This window comes from Trichosurus vulpecula, chromosome 7 (assembly GCF_011100635.1).
Source record: "Trichosurus vulpecula isolate mTriVul1 chromosome 7, mTriVul1.pri, whole genome shotgun sequence".
Lineage (NCBI taxonomy): Eukaryota > Metazoa > Chordata > Mammalia > Diprotodontia > Phalangeridae > Trichosurus > Trichosurus vulpecula.
In genome coordinates, this window is record NC_050579.1 from 59,987,143 (window position 1) to 60,005,353 (window position 18,211).

The 18,211-nt window shown below is 42.9% G+C and overlaps 1 protein-coding gene across 1 annotated transcript; it reads right to left on the bottom strand.

The window, feature by feature from the left end:
* Positions 1-10,872: 10,872 nt before the first annotated feature.
* Positions 10,873-15,474, bottom strand: PROK1 (prokineticin 1). Its single transcript, XM_036769461.1, has 3 exons — positions 15,403-15,474; positions 12,420-12,545; positions 10,873-10,992 (listed from the first exon to the last, which is right to left on the bottom strand). Exons 1-3 carry the CDS (start codon positions 15,472-15,474, stop codon positions 10,873-10,875), a joined length of 318 nt encoding a protein of 105 aa, XP_036625356.1.
* Positions 15,475-18,211: the final 2,737 nt, after the last annotated feature.

Genomic DNA, 18,211 nt, shown 5'->3' on the forward strand with positions numbered 1-18,211 from the left:
CTAACTCAATATGCAGCAGTAGTGATTTTTATTTATGGTTTAGCGGCCCCATTTCTATTTGAGTTTGGCACTCGCTAGTCCAGACAGTCAACAAAACAATGCAAGCCCTGATTTGTAGTTTTTCCTAATTTCTGAGGTATAAGCGTTCACACTAAAAATTCAACAATCGGCTCTCCTATTTCCACACCTGTACACTGCTAGATGGGCTAACAGGGTGGGGAACCTGTGGCCTTGAGGCCTCATGTGGCCTTCTATGTCCTTGGGTGTGGCCTTTTGGCTGAGTCCACATTTTACAGAACAAATGGTTCTATTATTTCTGTGAAGTTTGGATACAAAGAGCTGCACTTGAGGACCTAGAGGGCCATGTGTGGCCTCCAGGATGCAGGTTTCCCACCCCTGGTGCTAACCCTTCTCCAAAATCAAATCTATACTCAGTTATATTAGCCTTTGAACCAAACTATTGGGTGTAGGCACACACCTACACACACACACACACACACACACACACACACACACACACACATTTTTCTTGCCCCGGGTGAAAATATTTGTAATTCTGATTGTGACCTTACCCACCATTAACAGTACTAATAACTCATGTGACACTTTTCTCAGGTGCAAGCTCTCCTGACCCACCTAGTTCAGAGTTTGGCCCTCACACCTCAGTTACCTGTCACTCAAAGGGAGGAATGTCCTCTTTCTCCTCCCTAATACATCTGTGCCTTCTGTTTCAAGTCATTCTCTTATAAACATGGGTCTACTTTTTCCTCTTTTCTAAATCCTACCAAAGGAAATAATATATACTTTGAACAAATAAGGACTCCTCAAACACTAGTAAAGACAGAGTAAGGAATTTTGTTATTCCTTTCTCCTGCAAGTACACATTAAAGCTGCTTCATCTTGTTATGCAAACTCGGTTTTCATAGTATCCTTCCCCCTCCCCACCCAGGACCTGAGAGATGAAAAGGTCCTAAAGGCCTGCTCCCTCCACCCCAAACCTCGACCTGTATCCCTGATACAATCTTTCCTTCTTCCTTGACTTCCCATTTTGAGAAAGAATAAGACAGATTCCATTGCTTCTGGTACTGCAAGGCTTCCCACAAAATGAGACAATCTGGGGAACAACTCATTTGAACATCTCAGACTTCTTAACTAGTCTCTCAGTGGGCAAATTGGCAAAAATACTAGAAACTTATCTGGAATCCATCCCATTTGCACAGGACTGGCCCCATGTCATGATAGTGGGACCTACCCATCTTCCCCTCTCCTGATGCACCAGACAAGGTGCTATAACTGTTGGCATGCCTCTTCCACCCTAGAACCTTTCCACTTTTTAGACCAGAAATGGGTAAGTGTCCTTGAAACCCCCAGAGGCTAGGAGTCCATTGTTGAGTCTCTTTTCTAGCCTGGGGTTTGGGGACAAGCTAATTCCAATGGGACAGCAGCTTGTCAATGTTCAATAGGGCCATGGCCTTGCCTTGGGTAATCAGTTTGTCTCGAGGAAAGCCCTGGTACTTGCATTCTCACGAGTGTGAAACTAAAGAATTCAGGATAAAATATTTCATCTCATGGAGCATTCATTATGCACCTACTACAACACTATGCTAGGTGCTGGGGATGAGAAGGTAAGACAGAACACAGTGCCTGCCCTCAAGGGGCTTCTATCCTATTGGAGAATGCAACATGTACAAAAGTAAATACAATATATTTTGAGGAGGGAGAGAGCACTTAGAGGATCGGGAAAAGTTTCCCAGTAGGAGTTGGCTCCTGAAATGAGCCTTGAAGGAAGCCAAGGGTTCCAAAAGGCAGAGATAATGAGTGTTCCAAATAAGAGTGGTTGTTTAAGCTTTTGGAATAGATGTGATTGTTGAGGGAGCAGAGGGAGAGGGGCGAGGTCTGCAATTGGAGGCCCCTAGTAGTGAAGCTTAAGGGAATTAAGTGAGGAAGATAAGAACTTAGGAAAAGAGACAACATGCAGCAGCCACAAATATAACAGGAGAGCAAAGCATAAAAGCAGAAGAAAGATACGAAGGAGGGATGGGAAGCAGATAAAAGCAATCAGATACTCACTAGTAAACTGTGGGCAGCTAGGTGGTCCAGAGAATAGAGTAGCAGGCCTGGAGTCAGGGAGACCTGAGTTCATATCTGGCCTCAAACACTTATTAGCTGTGTGCCCTTGGGCAAGTTGCTTAACCCTGTTTGCCTCAGTTTCCTCATCTGTAAAATGGGCTAGCGAAGGGAAAGGCAAACCTCTCCAGTATCTTTGCCAAAAAAAAAAAAAAAACCCAAATGGGGTCAGGAGGAGTAGAACATGACTAAAACAACAGCAAACTAAACTTTGAGGTAGTAGTTCTTTTTTTTTGGAGGGGGAATTGGGGTTAACTGACTTGCCCAAGGTCACACAGCTAGTGAGGTAGTAGCTTGAATAGAGTCTAGACAGAAACAAGATGGCAAGGGGTCTGTGGGTAAAGAAGTAAAGGCAGTGATAGCAGAACATTTTGTCACCAGAATTGAAAGGGAGACAAAGGCTGATGGAGTGGAGATGTACTTTGGGTAGCAGACTAGAAGAGGCAGGCCATAGGGAAAGAGATGTGATCAATCGTAATGTTCTGGGGAGAACTGGAGGAAACAGAATGTTTGGATTGTGGGAGTGGCAGGGGCAGCCCTATGGAAGCCATTTAGGCTATTCTATCCCCCAGTGTCTAGGCAAGTCTGCCTAGAAATCATAGCAAATCCACGAGAATGAACCCCTCTTAAGGATACCCAGAAAGATTCTAGTCACCCATTTATGTATTTAACAGTCTTCTTTGATCCGATGAGATGAAAGAGCAGTGATGGGAATGCTGCTATTAGTCTCCTGATTCTAATCCCACATTCCACGTGACCCTCCCCTCTGCCCCAGTTAGGGCCGCATCACCCCCTGGGGGAGCATGAATCTCAGCAGTTTGCCTTTTCTGATAAAACTTGCTCTTTCAAACCCCCAGTCATCCCTGTGTGTCTCTACTGTGTCTTTTGTATTCTTGTATTCTTTATCCAAGGACCCCAGACGTGAGCATGGGAGTGCCAGAGGTCTGACGAGGGAAGAAAATGAAGATAGTTCTATCCCTGATCATAGTTCCATCCTTCCAGAACTACGCTGCATTACACTGGAGAAAAGATGGAGCACTTGGTGTGACCAACCTGACTGTCCCTTCTAAGCCGTGGCAAACTTAAAAGGAGGCACCGCATGTGTGGTCAGGAGGGTACTGGATCTTGTATCACAGGAAACAGTTTGCACCTAATGACTGCCTGTGTGATCTCGTCCAAGTTACCTCTTTGACTCAGTTTCTTCACCTGAAAAAACGGGACTGATATCTATAGTACTTCCCTGACAGCATTCATGTTAGAATGAGATTGTGTATAAAATGTTGCATTTTTCTTCTTAACCTGCTTTTCTTTGTGTCCACTAGATGGAGCCAGACACCAGCGGTGAGAGGGAGAAACAAGTGGGGGGAGGAAGGTGTGGTGGGGAGAATTTGCAAGGGCTGGTGACGGATTTTAATTCTCAAAGGCAAAGAAGGCTCTTAATGCCTTCTCTTCCCTGTCCCCCTCTCCCCCGCCTCCCATTTTTATCCAGGCAGTTTAGAGAACTCCCAATGAGGAAACACTTTCTATCAAGGCTGACTGATCAGCCTCTCATCTACCTGCTCCTCACAGCTCTAAGTTTATCCAGAAGTTATGTAAGTTGACCAAGGTCATACAGATAGTATGCGTCTGTCACAGGTGGGACTTGAACCCAGGCCATATCCATTTTGAAACCTGTTCTCAAACCTCTCAGCTATGCTGCCTTTCATCTATATAATATTTGGTTAAAATTAACCTGAAAAGCAACCTTATAGTGAAAGAAGATTGGAACCCTGAGCAAGTAGATGTGGAAATGAGGAAGACAATGGGTTATCTGTGCACCAAAGGTCAGCCGGGGGTGGGGTAAGTGCTATCTGCTATAGCTGCCTGGTTTTCCCTGAAGCTTTCTTTGTGCAGGGGTTTCCCAGAGTCACTTTGGCTGCCCACTTCCTTCAGCATTGATGACTACTGCCAACCCATGGCCTAAAGCTGCTAAGTCGTTCAGTGGATAGAGCCTAGAGTCAGGAAGACCTGACTTAATCCAGCCTCAGATACCAACTAGCTGGGTGACCTTGGCCAAGTCACTTAACCACTAGCTGCCTCAGTTTCCCTGTGTGTAAGATGGAGAATAACAAGAACACCTACTTCCCCCAGACATTGTGAGGATCCAATGAGATAACACTTATAAAGTGCTTTCACATTGGCCAGCATGTTGTAGGTACTTAAAAGATGCTTGCTCATTCCTAGACTGTGGGCTAATTACTAGTATGCTTCTGTTTGCTGATAAGAAGTCTTGATTTTGGGGAAGGGTATGAAAGTACATAGTATTACACAAGACTCAGATACAGCCAATAGTGCTTGAAATCCTTCTAAGAAAGTATAATCATCAGAGAACCTGAGACGATGAAAAATTATCTAGGTCAGCACGTTTTGTTTTAAAGGTATCTTCATATTAGATGAGTAGGAAAGAAATTTCAGTCTTCAATTCACTCCCCTTGCTGGTCTGTGGGTAGGATTGGAGAAATGGCAATCAACAGAGAAGGTGATGTTGTTTGCCAAAGGAGCAGAAGGAAAGCCTTCCCTTTGCCCCGATCTCGATATTGGAACTGATCTTGGAAAAGCCATGTTAGTGCAGTGAAAAAACGAGCTGGACATGCCATCCAGAAAGGCTCGTTTCAAATTCTGTCTCTGACGTTTGCTCTCCGTGTGACTAAGGGGCAAGTCATCGAATGCCTCAGCCTAAGCTTCTTCCCTCCTCTGTAAAAAGGGTGTTAGAAGAATAATAGTGCCCTCCTCACTAGGTAGTCATGACACTAAAAGGACATAATGATTGTCAAGGGCTTTGCAAAGCTGTCCCAGGCCATTTGGGGACCCAGCAGCTTTCATAAAAGAGTCAGCTTGGACAGTCATGCAAAAAGTAATAGACCTTTATGACAAGCACATTTGAATTTACCCAAGGGAAGGCTTAAGTCCTAAGGCAATACAGTCAGGGATGGGAAGGACCAATCAAGGATATAGCTGTGAGTGGGGGCATTCAGGGATCATAGCCAGGGCAGTTAGATACCTCTGATGGGGCGGTCTTGGGGCCATAGCAAGAGGATGAAGAAGGTCAACAAGAGGCATCTTCCAGACTGGGCCCACTCAGGTTTTGTCAAGCTCCTAAGTGGGTGGTTGGGATAGTTGGTTCCCTGGTCCTCTACACTGGGCCAATGTGATTATGCCACCTGGAAACCATGTTTTATAGCAAGAGAAAGGGTCTCTCTGAAGCAAGTGTGAGAGTTTTCTCATCTCTGCTGTCACAGGTGGGTTAACACCACAGATTTGCCAGTGATGCTTATGCTTTAGAAATCCCCCACCCAAAAAATTATCCAGAGAACTGTGAAACAGGGATGTCTGGGGAGGGGGGAAGGTTGGGGTTGGATCTAGTCTAGTACAGAGGCAGCCTGTTGCAAAGGAAGGAGTCTCCTGAATCTCAGAAGGGCCTAAGAAAGTAGAGATCATCTCATATTACAGCAAAATTTAAATCAACCTTGGGCCCACATGATTCCTTTTATTCATTAAATTATTTACCTCTAGACCCATGGTGGTGATGATTTGGGTAGAGAGACTCAAAGCAGTTTTTGATGCCCCTAGCACATGTGAGAAGCTGGCTGACCTTCTCCAGTATTAGGAGTCTTGGAGAGCACACACTTATGATAGGACAGCAGTCTATTAACAGGATCGCCTCCACTCTCAGCTCACTTAACTTCCACTGTCACTGGCAATTTGGTTTCCTATAGAGTAGCTAACTACTAGTCCCTTTAGGGCTCTTAAGGGTAACTCTCAGAGAGGGTAGCTTCATATATCTATGACTCATGACCTGCCATCTAAGGTGATCCCCAATGTCACTTAACTAGTTGTGACATCAATTGGCTTTTGCAAATGAATATTTACTGAGAATGTATAGCAAGGACAAATGACAAGAACATCCTCCTGCCCTTTGACTGAGGAGCACGCTCCCTTTTCACACACAGCATCCCTGAAGAGAATGGGCTCAGATGGAAAGCAGTTGGTACAAAAACTTTTCCTCAAAATAAGGAACACACTTTTCCTTCTCTACCCAGAGTCCATGAGGGAAAGAATAGGCATGGAATTAAAGTATCATCAGGAAACACAGGAGTTCAAGGAGGACCTCATGACTCCTGGCCCTGGGAGTCCTTTACTCCCTTTGTGGAATCCTCACCACCTTCATTTTAGAGTATTTCTCTGGCAATGGACAAGTTGTTCCTTTGTTCAGCTGGGCTGGCTTCTTGAAGGGCACAATGTCTCAGCTTGTGTCAGGCAGATTGCTTTTATGCTGTGCTACTTGCTAAGGTGGTCCCTGCTACCAACTTGGTCACAAAGGGAACCTTTAACATCCCTTCTGAACTTTCAGAGCTGTTAAGGTTGTAACCTGATCAATTCTATCTTCAAATAATCATTCGCCTCACATTAGGTGCCAGAGGAGCTGCAACCATGCTCTCAGGGACATATGGCAGCCAGGTCAGGGGGATAAAGGAGAGGGGAGATAAGCCTTTTCTGCTTCAGAAGTCTTCTTTACTCCAAGGTCTCCACAAAAGAGAGTGAAGGAGAGTCTTGAAAGACTTTTAATCTGTACTCATTTCTGCCTCAGGCTTTACAGAGTTATCCTTTGTGGCAACTTGGCCAACAGGAAGGTTTTCAGCATTATGTAGTACTAACCCTGAGTCATCATGGCCAAAGATGGCTTTGGAAGTTCCATGTTGTGCACTGGCAATAAGCAGAGAATGTGTAGACCACTAGGAGGGGCAAATTGGAGCATGCTCCCAAGTTGGGTCAATCATTTGCCACATCTCCTCCTTATTATAGTATATACAATAATGCAATTTTACCATGAAAGGAGGGAGAAATGGGGTGGGTGAGTGGGAAGCCATATTGACCAAAAGGAGGGCCAGACCAAAAAAAAGGGGGAGGGTCATATTCCTGTGCACATCCAGAATGTTCTCTAGCCCTTTCTTCCCCCAAATAGGTTACAACTCTGCATTTGCTTCTACAAATCAACCTTGTGTCAAGACTTCTAACCAAACGATTTACTGAGCCTCCCTCATTAAGCATGTCGAGTAGTACTTGGGGCCAGCCCTGGTTGTATACGCAGCTTTGCTGGGAAGTGAATAATAGAACTGGAAGTAAAGAGAGGTGGAGTCTGTGCCTTAAAACAGGAGTCAGGGCTAGGTAGGGGAAGTTTCCTCTCCTCTTTTATTGAAAGGAGCCGGAGTGACAGGGCTAACTTTCCTGAATTATCCATAATGGCTGACTACTCAGATGGATCACATCATGGTAACAGAAAAAGCTTTCTACTTACAGCTGAAACCTGCCCTGCCTTGCTCACTTACCAAGGAATTGCAGCATATCACACTCCAATTCCCCCAGTTTTTGCAGCAGTGCAGAATTCTAAGATGCTACTTGACTGACTGGCACATGGGAACTGAGTGAAGACACCAGTGTCAATTCTGTATTTTGAGTACTAGTAAATTTAAATTTCTCAAATTTTGAGATAAAAAGAAATATAAAGTCTAATATTTTTCTGTATACCCATGAAGCATTTTGCCTACCTTCTGAGGTATGTACCCCACCCCCTTTGAAGACCTCTGCACTAGATAGTTTTGAAGAGCAAAAAATTATAAAGTCCAATGTAATTGTTAGCTGCGAGGAAAGTTCGGTTTCATACCAACTAGTACATTGAACTTAGCCCTAATTATTAATGGGGATCATAAACACATGTAAAATGAACCATGGGGTGGATTTTTAATATTAATTAATGGCACATTGAGGGCAATTGACCAGTTAACTAATAGACAAACTTCAGCATGATGCCTAAGGGCCTCCAATATTAGTTTCAGTCGTCCTTTCCCAGAAGTGGCAAGAATGAGGTTTAGACCTCACTTACTTGTGCCTAGTCAAACTGTACTGAGAGAATAGTTCCCATCTTGGGACTACACTCTCTCTCTCTCTCTCTCTCTCTCTCTCTCTCTCTCTCGCTCTCTCTCTTTCTCTCTCTCTTTTCTCTCTCTCCACCTGCCACATGCCGCATGCATGCACACACACACATTTAAACCTTATGCAGTCTATTACAGCTGTTTTAGGACTTTTTAACAAAAGAGGCAAACTAGTTGGTGATGCTATTAGCAATAGGTCTTTATTTCCAGGTATGTTTTAACTCACACAAAGGAAGACCGGGGTCTATCTTGAAGCGTGAAAGAAAGGGATATAAGGAAACAAGGGCAAAAGGAAAGAGGGATCAAGAACAAAGGATAAATCTGGGTCTTAGTTGCTAGAGGAGTGTGTGAAATATCGGACCACAACAGGAGAAAGAAGCAAGGGGCTGCCCTTGGGACTTGGAACACAGCATACTCCAAGTTTTCATCACTCTCAGTTTGATATAGGAATGCCAGACTTCTGTCTTCCACGATAGGGCTGCTCAGCAATTTGGGTTAGGGCATGTAGTTTTATAGAAAGGGTGGGTCCTCACTCAGATAAGTCTGATTGATTTTTTATCTCCAATGTTGCAGGCAGGATTTGGTTGAAGGTACCAGGTGACATGGAAGTTTGCAGTACAAAAGATTCCAGGTATGGAGGAATCCAGAAAAGGGGCAAGGTAGGGATGTTAGAGAGGAGAGAATATGTCCAGAGCAGAGGCATCTTGTCATACACGGACCTGAAAGATCTCAAAGAGGCCCTCAAAAATTAAGGGTTTTTTAGAATATCAAAACTTCTGACCTTTGTGTGATCTATCCTTAAAGGTATCTACGGCCTTAACCAGGTGGGCATTGCCTCTATTGGTATATATCAAGAGTCGGCCATGACTTCTCATCTGAAGGGATTTTCATCCATGTTCCCCCATGGATCTTCTATCAAGGATCCACTGCGGGTCCCAGGAGGTATTTGTTGAAATCTTACATTCGGTGCTGTGTCTGAGCTGTCTCTCATCTATGATCAGCTCACTTCTTCTGCCAGTCATATATTTCCATTTATGAGGAAATGTGCTAAATCATTGGCAGATGACCTGCTCCTGCGTTAAGAGTTCCTATGTTCCATAATGGTTTAGCTGCTTCACTACAATCTACTGAAAGTCATCACTCAATACAAGTGCTGTCTAACTGACTTTAGCTAGCTGGGTCCCCAAGACTTCCCTCACTTTGGTGTTCTCCATCTCACAAGGATAAGGGGTGGTATGGGAGCCCTAAGGGTTAGAACCAGAGTGGAGGTCTGCAACCCATGTGGGGAGCCACCTCCCTCCTATCATTTATGTGATATTCAATAAATAATTTATTGGTAATATATTTTATATGGAACTGGCATATTTTATCAATACCACAGGGTTTGTTTCAGACTCTGTGTCTTGGTAACTGTATATAATGTTCTGAAGTAAGGCTTAATCAACATGTTTTGATGAGGATGGTGAGTAACACAATGTTCTGGACCTTTGAAAAATAAAAAAGCACTCAGGAAAAGAGGTGTAGGTTAAGTATTTGGGGCTGTGTACTGGCCTGCCAGGGGAAAAATTGTGAAGTGGGTAATATTTACCTCTCTGTTATCTTCTCATATCTCCTTTCAACATTCTTCTCCTTTCTCCACTATCTCCACTTTCAAAAACTCCTCCCAGCTAGGGGTCACTTGGAATGAAACTGATAAAAACTTACTTTAAGGTAACTTTAAGGTAACTATTTAAAATATTTGCTATTCCCAAGGATATTTTTTCAAAGGCTCCATTAATCCAAAGGAACGAACTACTAACAGTAAGATCCCTGTAGGGGCAAGGAAGCAGAGAATTCAAGAATCCCAATTTCCCAGCTGGAAAAGAATTCGGAATCATCTTGTTCAAATAAGGAAACTGAGACCTAGAGAAGTAAATAAGCAACCTGCACTTGATACCCTTCCAGGCTTACCAGTCTATGAAATGAAGTGATTTTGTCCAAGGTCGCCTAATTAGTTATCAGAGAATGTGGTAGTAGGGAAATGGTCCTCGGATGCCCCCAAATCATATTTTGTAGGGGAAACACGGAATGTAGTTTATTTTTTAATTACATTAATCGAACTTCCTCCTTCCTAAATAGCTGACTAGTAAGGCTGGGCCCAAGTGTATATCCTCAGACAAAGAATTTAGTGTCCTGAGCCAAGCAAATGCCAACAGGAAAAAAAATCTAATATAATTATCAGACTCATACTCCCTAGAATGGGTTAGAAAGAGTGGATATTTGGGTGATACTGGCAGATGGTTTCTGTGCTGTGAATAGGGAGACTTTAGATTGCTATAAATAAGGAAAGAAGGGGAAGGAGGTTAAGGACTAGTATGGGGGGAAAAGACTTCATTTCTGAAGAGGACTGGATGAGAAAAAACAAAGCAACCTTTTGGTCATTTACATATCTGTCGGTACAGTTGTTACCTCAGGGGCTCTACTAGGATTCATAGTCCCACGGGGAGAAAAACAGAAATGGTTCAACTCAATGTCACATCAGTACTTAATTTTCTGGTCAGGTAGTATCAGCATCTCTGGCAAAAACAAAATAGGGAATTAGTCCACTGAGGACTTGGCCGTCTGCATAACCCCCATCAAATGGCAAAAGTTGTGTTCTCTATAGGGAGGAGGTTTCATTTTGATCAAGGTGGGGGTGCTTAGGAAAAAAGAGGGAGTTGCATTGTTGAAGAGCAGGAAGGGGCCTGCATGGGTTTGAGAGGCAGCACGGGAAGGGGCTCTTGGAATAGATTAGCTTCTAAAAGTCTATGTTCTTAAAGTCCATCGAACACCGGTATCTGCCATCTATGAATCTGGAGCACAGCAAGTTCGGCAAGCAGGGGCATGTGTGGTGTTGGCGTTTCCCAAAGAAAGGGACCTTAGGAGAGATCAGAACAAATGAGAGGTTTGAGAGACAGAGATCCTTAGGGAGCAAGAGCATGAGACAATTCAACAAACATGTGTTAAATACCTACTATGTACATAACCATTTAATTCAGTGCTCAAATCTGAACTGTGTGGACTATTCCTAGAAAGTGTTTAATCCTGGCCTGATTACCTTGACACCCAGTCTTTCCAAGCCACCCTGTCTTTCCAAGCCATCCTTCATCAGGGATGTCATTTTCTTATTGGCTTAAGCCAAACATAGTTAATTAGGGAAACTTAAAGCGAGAAGAATCACAGCACACTTTCTAGATGCAGTTCAAAGTGATCCTTTCTGGCCTATGAGGGAATGGCTTGGGACATTGGTCTCCCTACTACATTCTTCCTGGGCAGTGTCCTACAAGCCTGGAAGTTACCACTTCAGCCTTCTCAAAAGCCAACTGGGGCTGCCTCCAATACTATTTAGGGTTTAAGTCCTTATGAAACTCCAAACCAAATGTGTGATTTGGAGAGAATATGAAGGAGGTTGGGGGCAAAAGGTTCACCTAGGCCTGGAGGAGAGAAATCTATCCAAATTCCATTGGGGGTAACACACCAAAGAAATACCTTGCTTCTAGAGCCTTGAGGGGTGAAGTAATCTACATTGTGCATCTTCCTGAGGGAGAGATGGCAGCCGTGGAGGGCTCTGCCGGAGACTATATCTAGTGAGTAGAAGTTGCAAATTATGGAATCTTTTTAGAGGGCCATATGGCAGTACCCAGTAAAAAGTACAGAAATAATCTTACCTAGTAATTCAGTTATTGGGAATAAACTCTGAAAGTATTCTCAAAAGAGGGGGTAGGGGAGAGGAAAGGATATTTGAGGCAAGACAGTATAGGAGAAAAGGTGCTGGATTTGAATCTTAGCTCAGTAAGCCCACTTATTACTTTTGTGACCTTAGGCCCAGTTCTGTTTGCCTGGGCACCACATAATTACAGCTTTGTTTGTGATAAGGACCAGTTTGCTACTGCGACCAATAACCCCTCTGCCTGTGTGGATCAGCTGTTGGCAGCAGAGTGACCCCACAACCTTCCCCTGCCCAGTGAGGGCTATGTTTGGGGCTGGGGAAATGGTATGGACATAAGATGAGGGGAGCAGGAACAGGGGGTGGGAAAATTCAGGCATGCTAAGAAATTCTCTCCTCTCCTCTGCCTTTTTTGGGAGCTACTCTGTCTCTTTGCCTTAAAGAAATAAATGATCTCAACAAAACTGGCAATGGGATCTCTTAAGGGCACTAACACCCAGGCATGTCACCTAATGACAATCCTCCTATATCCTAGAGACCCTGAGACAATCTTTTTGCCCCTGGGGATATATAAAAGGGACAGGGAGCATGGGGTCCCACGGATGTGTGGAAATAGGAGCCCAGGGAGTGATCTGTACCTTGTGGCTAACCGGGTGACATTCGTCTCCTTCCTGCCCCAGTGGAGTACACATCCGGAGCCCTCGGAGCCATAGACTGATGGCGCAGCAGGTACCTGCTCCACACTGTAGATCTCTTTCACAGGCCTGGGGGGAGAGGAGAAGAGACACAACAACACAGCCAATTAGCCAGACCGAGCAAGCAGCAGACATGGAAATAAATGCATGTATCAAAGTCTTCTTGGGAGGTAGGGGGAGGACCCTGAGGGCAAGGAGCAAAGGTTGGCAAAGGAAACGGGGCTACTCGGCATCCCTTCTCCTTTGCTAGCAGAGCCTCTATTCTGTGAATAAGGCAAGACTCTCCCAGGGAGCAGTTTGGCATATGGTTTGTTGACTAGTGGAGAAACTCTGATACCACTTCTTAAGTACCCATGAGAGGGTGGCACAACTGTGAAATTTGGTACACTATTCTGGTGGGTCCACTAATGGCTCTGGAAACTGACCAATGACCCTGCTGCATTGGAGGAGTCATCTGACGCCAACTCTGCCTCACCCTGCTTTTACCCTGATCATGTCCTTCCTATCTCACTCTCCTGCTTTCTGTCAGAGGTATAATTTGGGTGCTGTGTGACTCCTCCTGCCCTGGAGATCTCCCAACTGTCACAGCCGTTTGCCCAAAAGAAAAGGAGTGAACTTGTTCATATTTATTTGGTTTTGATCGTGTCATGTTAAAAAACCAAACACAACACAACCTGGCTGATTTCTGGAAGCTGATTTTTTTGAGGGACCACATGAATAGCTCCTTGAAAATAATCTTGTGCTGAATTGGAAGAATTCTGTCATGTTCACTCAGGTAGAGGAATTGGTTCTCACAATGAGTAGGAAACTTAATTAGAACAAACATAATATTTTTAGCTCCTCTCCCTAGCCTTTTCACTTTACACCTGCTCATAGGCTTGTTGTGAAGATCAATTGAGATAATGTAGGGAAAATACCTTGCAAATCTTAAAGCACATGTAAATGCTAGCTACGGTAATTATTATCGTTTTGTATTTCCAGAGTTGTCTGGCACAGGGGCCACTTAGAATTAAACATTCTCTCCCACCACAAGTTGCCTGGAACATTGCACGAGAAGCAAGTCTTCCCTTTCTTGTTTTGGAAGAGTACTTAAGAAAGCCCACAGTCTCCATTTAAATCGGGTTGCTCTCTTTCCAAGACATCATGGTTTCGTCTATACGCTGAATGTAAAGGACTGAACTGAGACACAGCCAGAGGATGCCAATGGCAGAAACCATGATAAGGCTCTTTGAACACTGCCCAGTCCTCTACTTACCTTCCCTGAACAGGCACAGCTTTTGTGAGATGGTTCAAAAATGAACCAAATACATCTAAATACTACGGTTAGATTGTTGAGGTAAAAGGCTTCATTTCTGCTCTTCTCCCAAGAGAACACTGTACACTAAACAACTTTGCAAGCGTCACAGCTATATGCCAGTAGGTATGAAAAAGAAACAGGGACAGATAGGAAAGCACCAGTGGACTTGGGAATGAAGCTGAGAATTCCCTGCCTGTTCCCCAGATCTCAGGTACTAATCAGTAAGTCATTCCTTCCATATCTCCTTTCCTTATTTTTTTTTATTTCTTTGCCCTTTCTAAATGACATCAAAAATGTGTATTGGTTCTTATTCCACCAAGAAAAACCTTCACATTTTTCCTGCTCCACGTGTGCCAATTTTACTGACATGCTCTTTCAAATGTTTTAAGATCCATACAGAAAAAGAAATGATAAGAACTTTAGCATTTACATTGAATAGGGACATTAATTTTACTGCCAGTTTTCACAGAAGGTTAGTAGTAAACATGGTTTTTCTCTGCCTTCTACCCTACCAGGATTTAATGCTAAACAAGATAATGAGAAACCCTCCACTGCATAACTCTATCAACTGTAATTCTCTTTTTAAAGGCTTCATTTATGGTTTAGGCTTCAAAAGCATCTGCTTGATTTTTATATACTTTTATTCTTTTGAATTTATTTAGAAATTGTCTTCTCTCCATGGGTATTACAATTAATCCACTTACAGGAATTGTTCAGAATTTCTCCACATTTTTCCATCCCTTCTGCAGTGTGTTGAGATGCCAATAAAATTAATTTCCTTTTTGAACCTTTGTCTTTTATCTGGACAACCCTAAGGTTAAATATTCTTTTCTATTAAAAAAAACATAGCTACATCAATAAATCATGTTCACAAAATAATGGAATTTTCCTGTCAGACTTTCCATAGAATGCTCAACCGTTTAACATGGAAACTAAGGCAAAACCTAGTATTCAACATCATGGAAAATAAGATTTTTAACTACTTTTTCCCCCTTTTTCATTAGTATTTTTGTTATGGGGTACTTCGAACCAATTTCAGTTGCCTCAATCTTTTATTAGACTTGTGCAGGAAGGGAGAATACATTAATAGGGACTGAAAAGGACAAGATTTTCAGGATTTCATTTTCTTCAGAAGAGGGAAAAGCCCAAGTTGAATTCACTCCCCATTTTAAAGCAAACTCAGCATTCTATATAAAATACGTAAATTTGCAATTGAAATAAATCAGATAATATTACTCACTTTTCATAATGATTCTCTGGTCTACTAAAGAATTTCTTTAAATAGTAATCTCTGTTACTATGTTTAAGATTCAATTTACCCACACATTTCAGGAACATATATATATATATATATATGTATATGTATATATATATATATATATATATATAATCATAATAAAGTATATCAGAATAACCAAATGAGCAACCTTCTGAAGTCCAAAAGGATTCTGTTGAATATTTCTGAAGTGCCATCTAAATACCAAATTGCATTATTTATTTCTTTGATTTTCATGTGATGCATGAAATCAACAAAGCTAATTTCTTTACTTGGTACTAATTTTATATTGCTGGCAGAATGTCTCTGATCCTCCCAACCCTCATGGCTAGGAAAATGTTAGATAGACTTACCCCAGTGATCACCGCACATTCGGAAACAGTTACTAAAAGGAGTATAAGTGAGACTTGGATGGCAATTTTCATGGTCACTTAGCTGGGAGAAATCTTTTGTTCCAAAGTATCTCTCTCTCTCTCTCTCTCTCTCTCTCTCTCTCTCTCTCTCTCTCTGTCTCCTTCTCCAGCCAATGAAGTCTCTGGAACCCCCAATCCCTCTCTTCTGCCACACTTTATAAGATCAGGTCCAGTCCTGCCTGCATATGTAACGTCTCCACTCTTTCAGTCTCCATCACTGATGCTGTTCAAATGATCTCAGACAAGTAGATGAGCCCTGCATCCCTAATGACATCAAATAACCATCAAAACCAATAAAAATGAATAAATTAAGGGCTTTGACAGTTACTCTAACTCACCCAAGAACTCAGTGATTGAGTCATTTAGGTATATTTCACTCCCATATCATCTTTTTTCCTTGGGGCATCTTTTCATCCATCTTAGGGGAAAAGACGGGGAGCCTGTTCGAATAAAACAATATCACAGTGATTTCAGTCCTGCACTGAGTTTTACAACATAACAGTTTTTTTTCTCCCTTAACTTCATTTAATAGCTATTTTTTTCAAGCACTTGCCAGTTGCTAAGAGGGCTGCAATAGAATTATAAAGTAGTAGAATTCTGGCCCTCAAGAAGCTTTGGAGTCTTGTTGGGAAGACAAATTGATACACACAGGACAAAAGTGAAAGTATAAGATTTGGTGTAATTAATTAAACAGACTCCAGGAATTAGGAGACCTGGCTTTGAGTTTGGGTTCTCTTACTTTTTAGCTATATGACCACGAGCAAATCGCTTTTATCCTTCTGTACCTCTTTTTACCCTTCTGTCATGACAGCAGGGTCATGGAATGTTGGGCATGACTGAAACAATTTAACAAGAACATAACAACTTGAATGAGGTCACCTGTGTTTATAACCTGGTGAGGAGGCGATGGAGGCTACATAAAAATGTTTTTATGTGGAGGATACTCTTGTAAGTAGGTGTTCCTAACTTTGGAATGGTCTCTCTTTGAGCATCTGTTAGCTCTTCATTAACAACACTTGTTTCCAGGGAGGAAACAGGGCATTTTCTGAGAGTAATGGTTGGTGAAGGAAGAATTTTGTAACAGTTAGACCTGTCCAGTAAGAGACACGTCCACGTCCTCACCCCACCCCCCGCCAAGATAGATGGTAAAGTGTTGGATCAGAGCCTGCACGACCATCTGGTAAGAATTGTGTAGAAGAGACCGCGCTAGTGGGAAGATGGAGTATGTGAACACAAGGTCCCTTCAGTGTTTGTGAGCTTGAGTCTAATCCTTTGGCCCCTACTATCACTTGCTTTCTCCTAAAACTGGGGTTCTTCACTTGGGATCTATAAACTTGCTTTTTTTTAAGTATTGCATTTCAGTAGAACTGGTTTCCTTTGGAATCCAATGTATTTTATTTTATTCATTTAAAAACGTTATTCTGAGAAGAAGTCCATAGGCTTCAGCAGACTGCCAGAGGTCCATGAGACACAAAGAGTTAGGACCCAAAGTAAGATAAGCCTTTCGCTACTGGGTCTTCATTTAAGTTATGAAGTTTTATTCAAACAAAAAGAGAGATCAGATTGTTCCTTCTGTTGCCCTCTCTATTTCCAAGAATTTACTGGACATTCTTATCTAGTACAGATTTTTTTTTTCTAATTAGGAAAGGATCCTCAATGTGCCAGAAGCCCATCCAGTTAATTAGTTTATTTGCTTTCCTTGTAAATAGGGGAAATTGGCTTCCTCTGCGGGAGTTCAGCAATGCCTTTTAAATGGCAGCTATGGCAAACACACCTAGCACTTCAGTTAAGGTTTGGGAGCTCTTAGACACTTAGCCTAGCCGTGTTCCTCCTGGGCTAATTACTCCTAGTCAGGAAAATGAGCATGAGATGGCCATGGTAAATGAGGAGATGGAAGCCGTAGCCTGGAAATAGGGAAATCTGATACCAAGCCAGGGTAAGGCTTCCTCCCCAAGCCAGGAAGTTTCTCAGAATGCCAACCTGAAGGCAGAGTTTTCATCCTTATTTCACATTATTCCTCTTCATGCACTCCATGTTCCAGGCAGGCTGCACTATTAAGCTGTTACTTGATCTCATCCAGAACTCTTCTGCCTTTGGTCATTGTGGACGAATCAGACATTTAACAAGTATTAAGTACCTACTGTCTGCCAGGTATGTTCCTGTGCTTGAGAGGTTTGTCGTTTCCTTCTCCAGCTCATTTCACAGATGGGGAACCTGAGGCAAACAGGGTTAAGTGACTTGCCCAGAGTCACACAGCCAGTAGGTGTCTGAGGCTAGATTTGAATTCAAAAAGAGGAGTCCTCCTGACCCCAGGCCCAGCACTCTAACCACCCTGCCATCTAATTGCCAAATCTGGCAGCCTTTTTTCAGTCCTAAACCTTTTCAGCCTACCTGCTACATTTGACACTGCTGACCAACTTCTCTTATTTGATACTCTGGGTTTTCATGACATGACTCTCTCCTGGTTCACCTTTACTTCCTCATCATCAATATCATGGCCCCTAACTGCTTGTTTCCTAAGGGTTTGTCCTAGACTATCTTTTCCTCTCTCTCTACACTTCTTCTCTCTCTCTCTCTCTGAATCTCTGTCTCTCTCTCTCTCCCCCCTTCTCCCCTTAATCTCATCACCTCCCATGGATTTACCTATCATTCCTCTCCACGTGACTCCAAGATCTCTATATCCAGCCTCATCCTCTCTCTTGAGCTTCAGCCCAGCACCCTCAATTGCCCATTGGACATTACAGACACC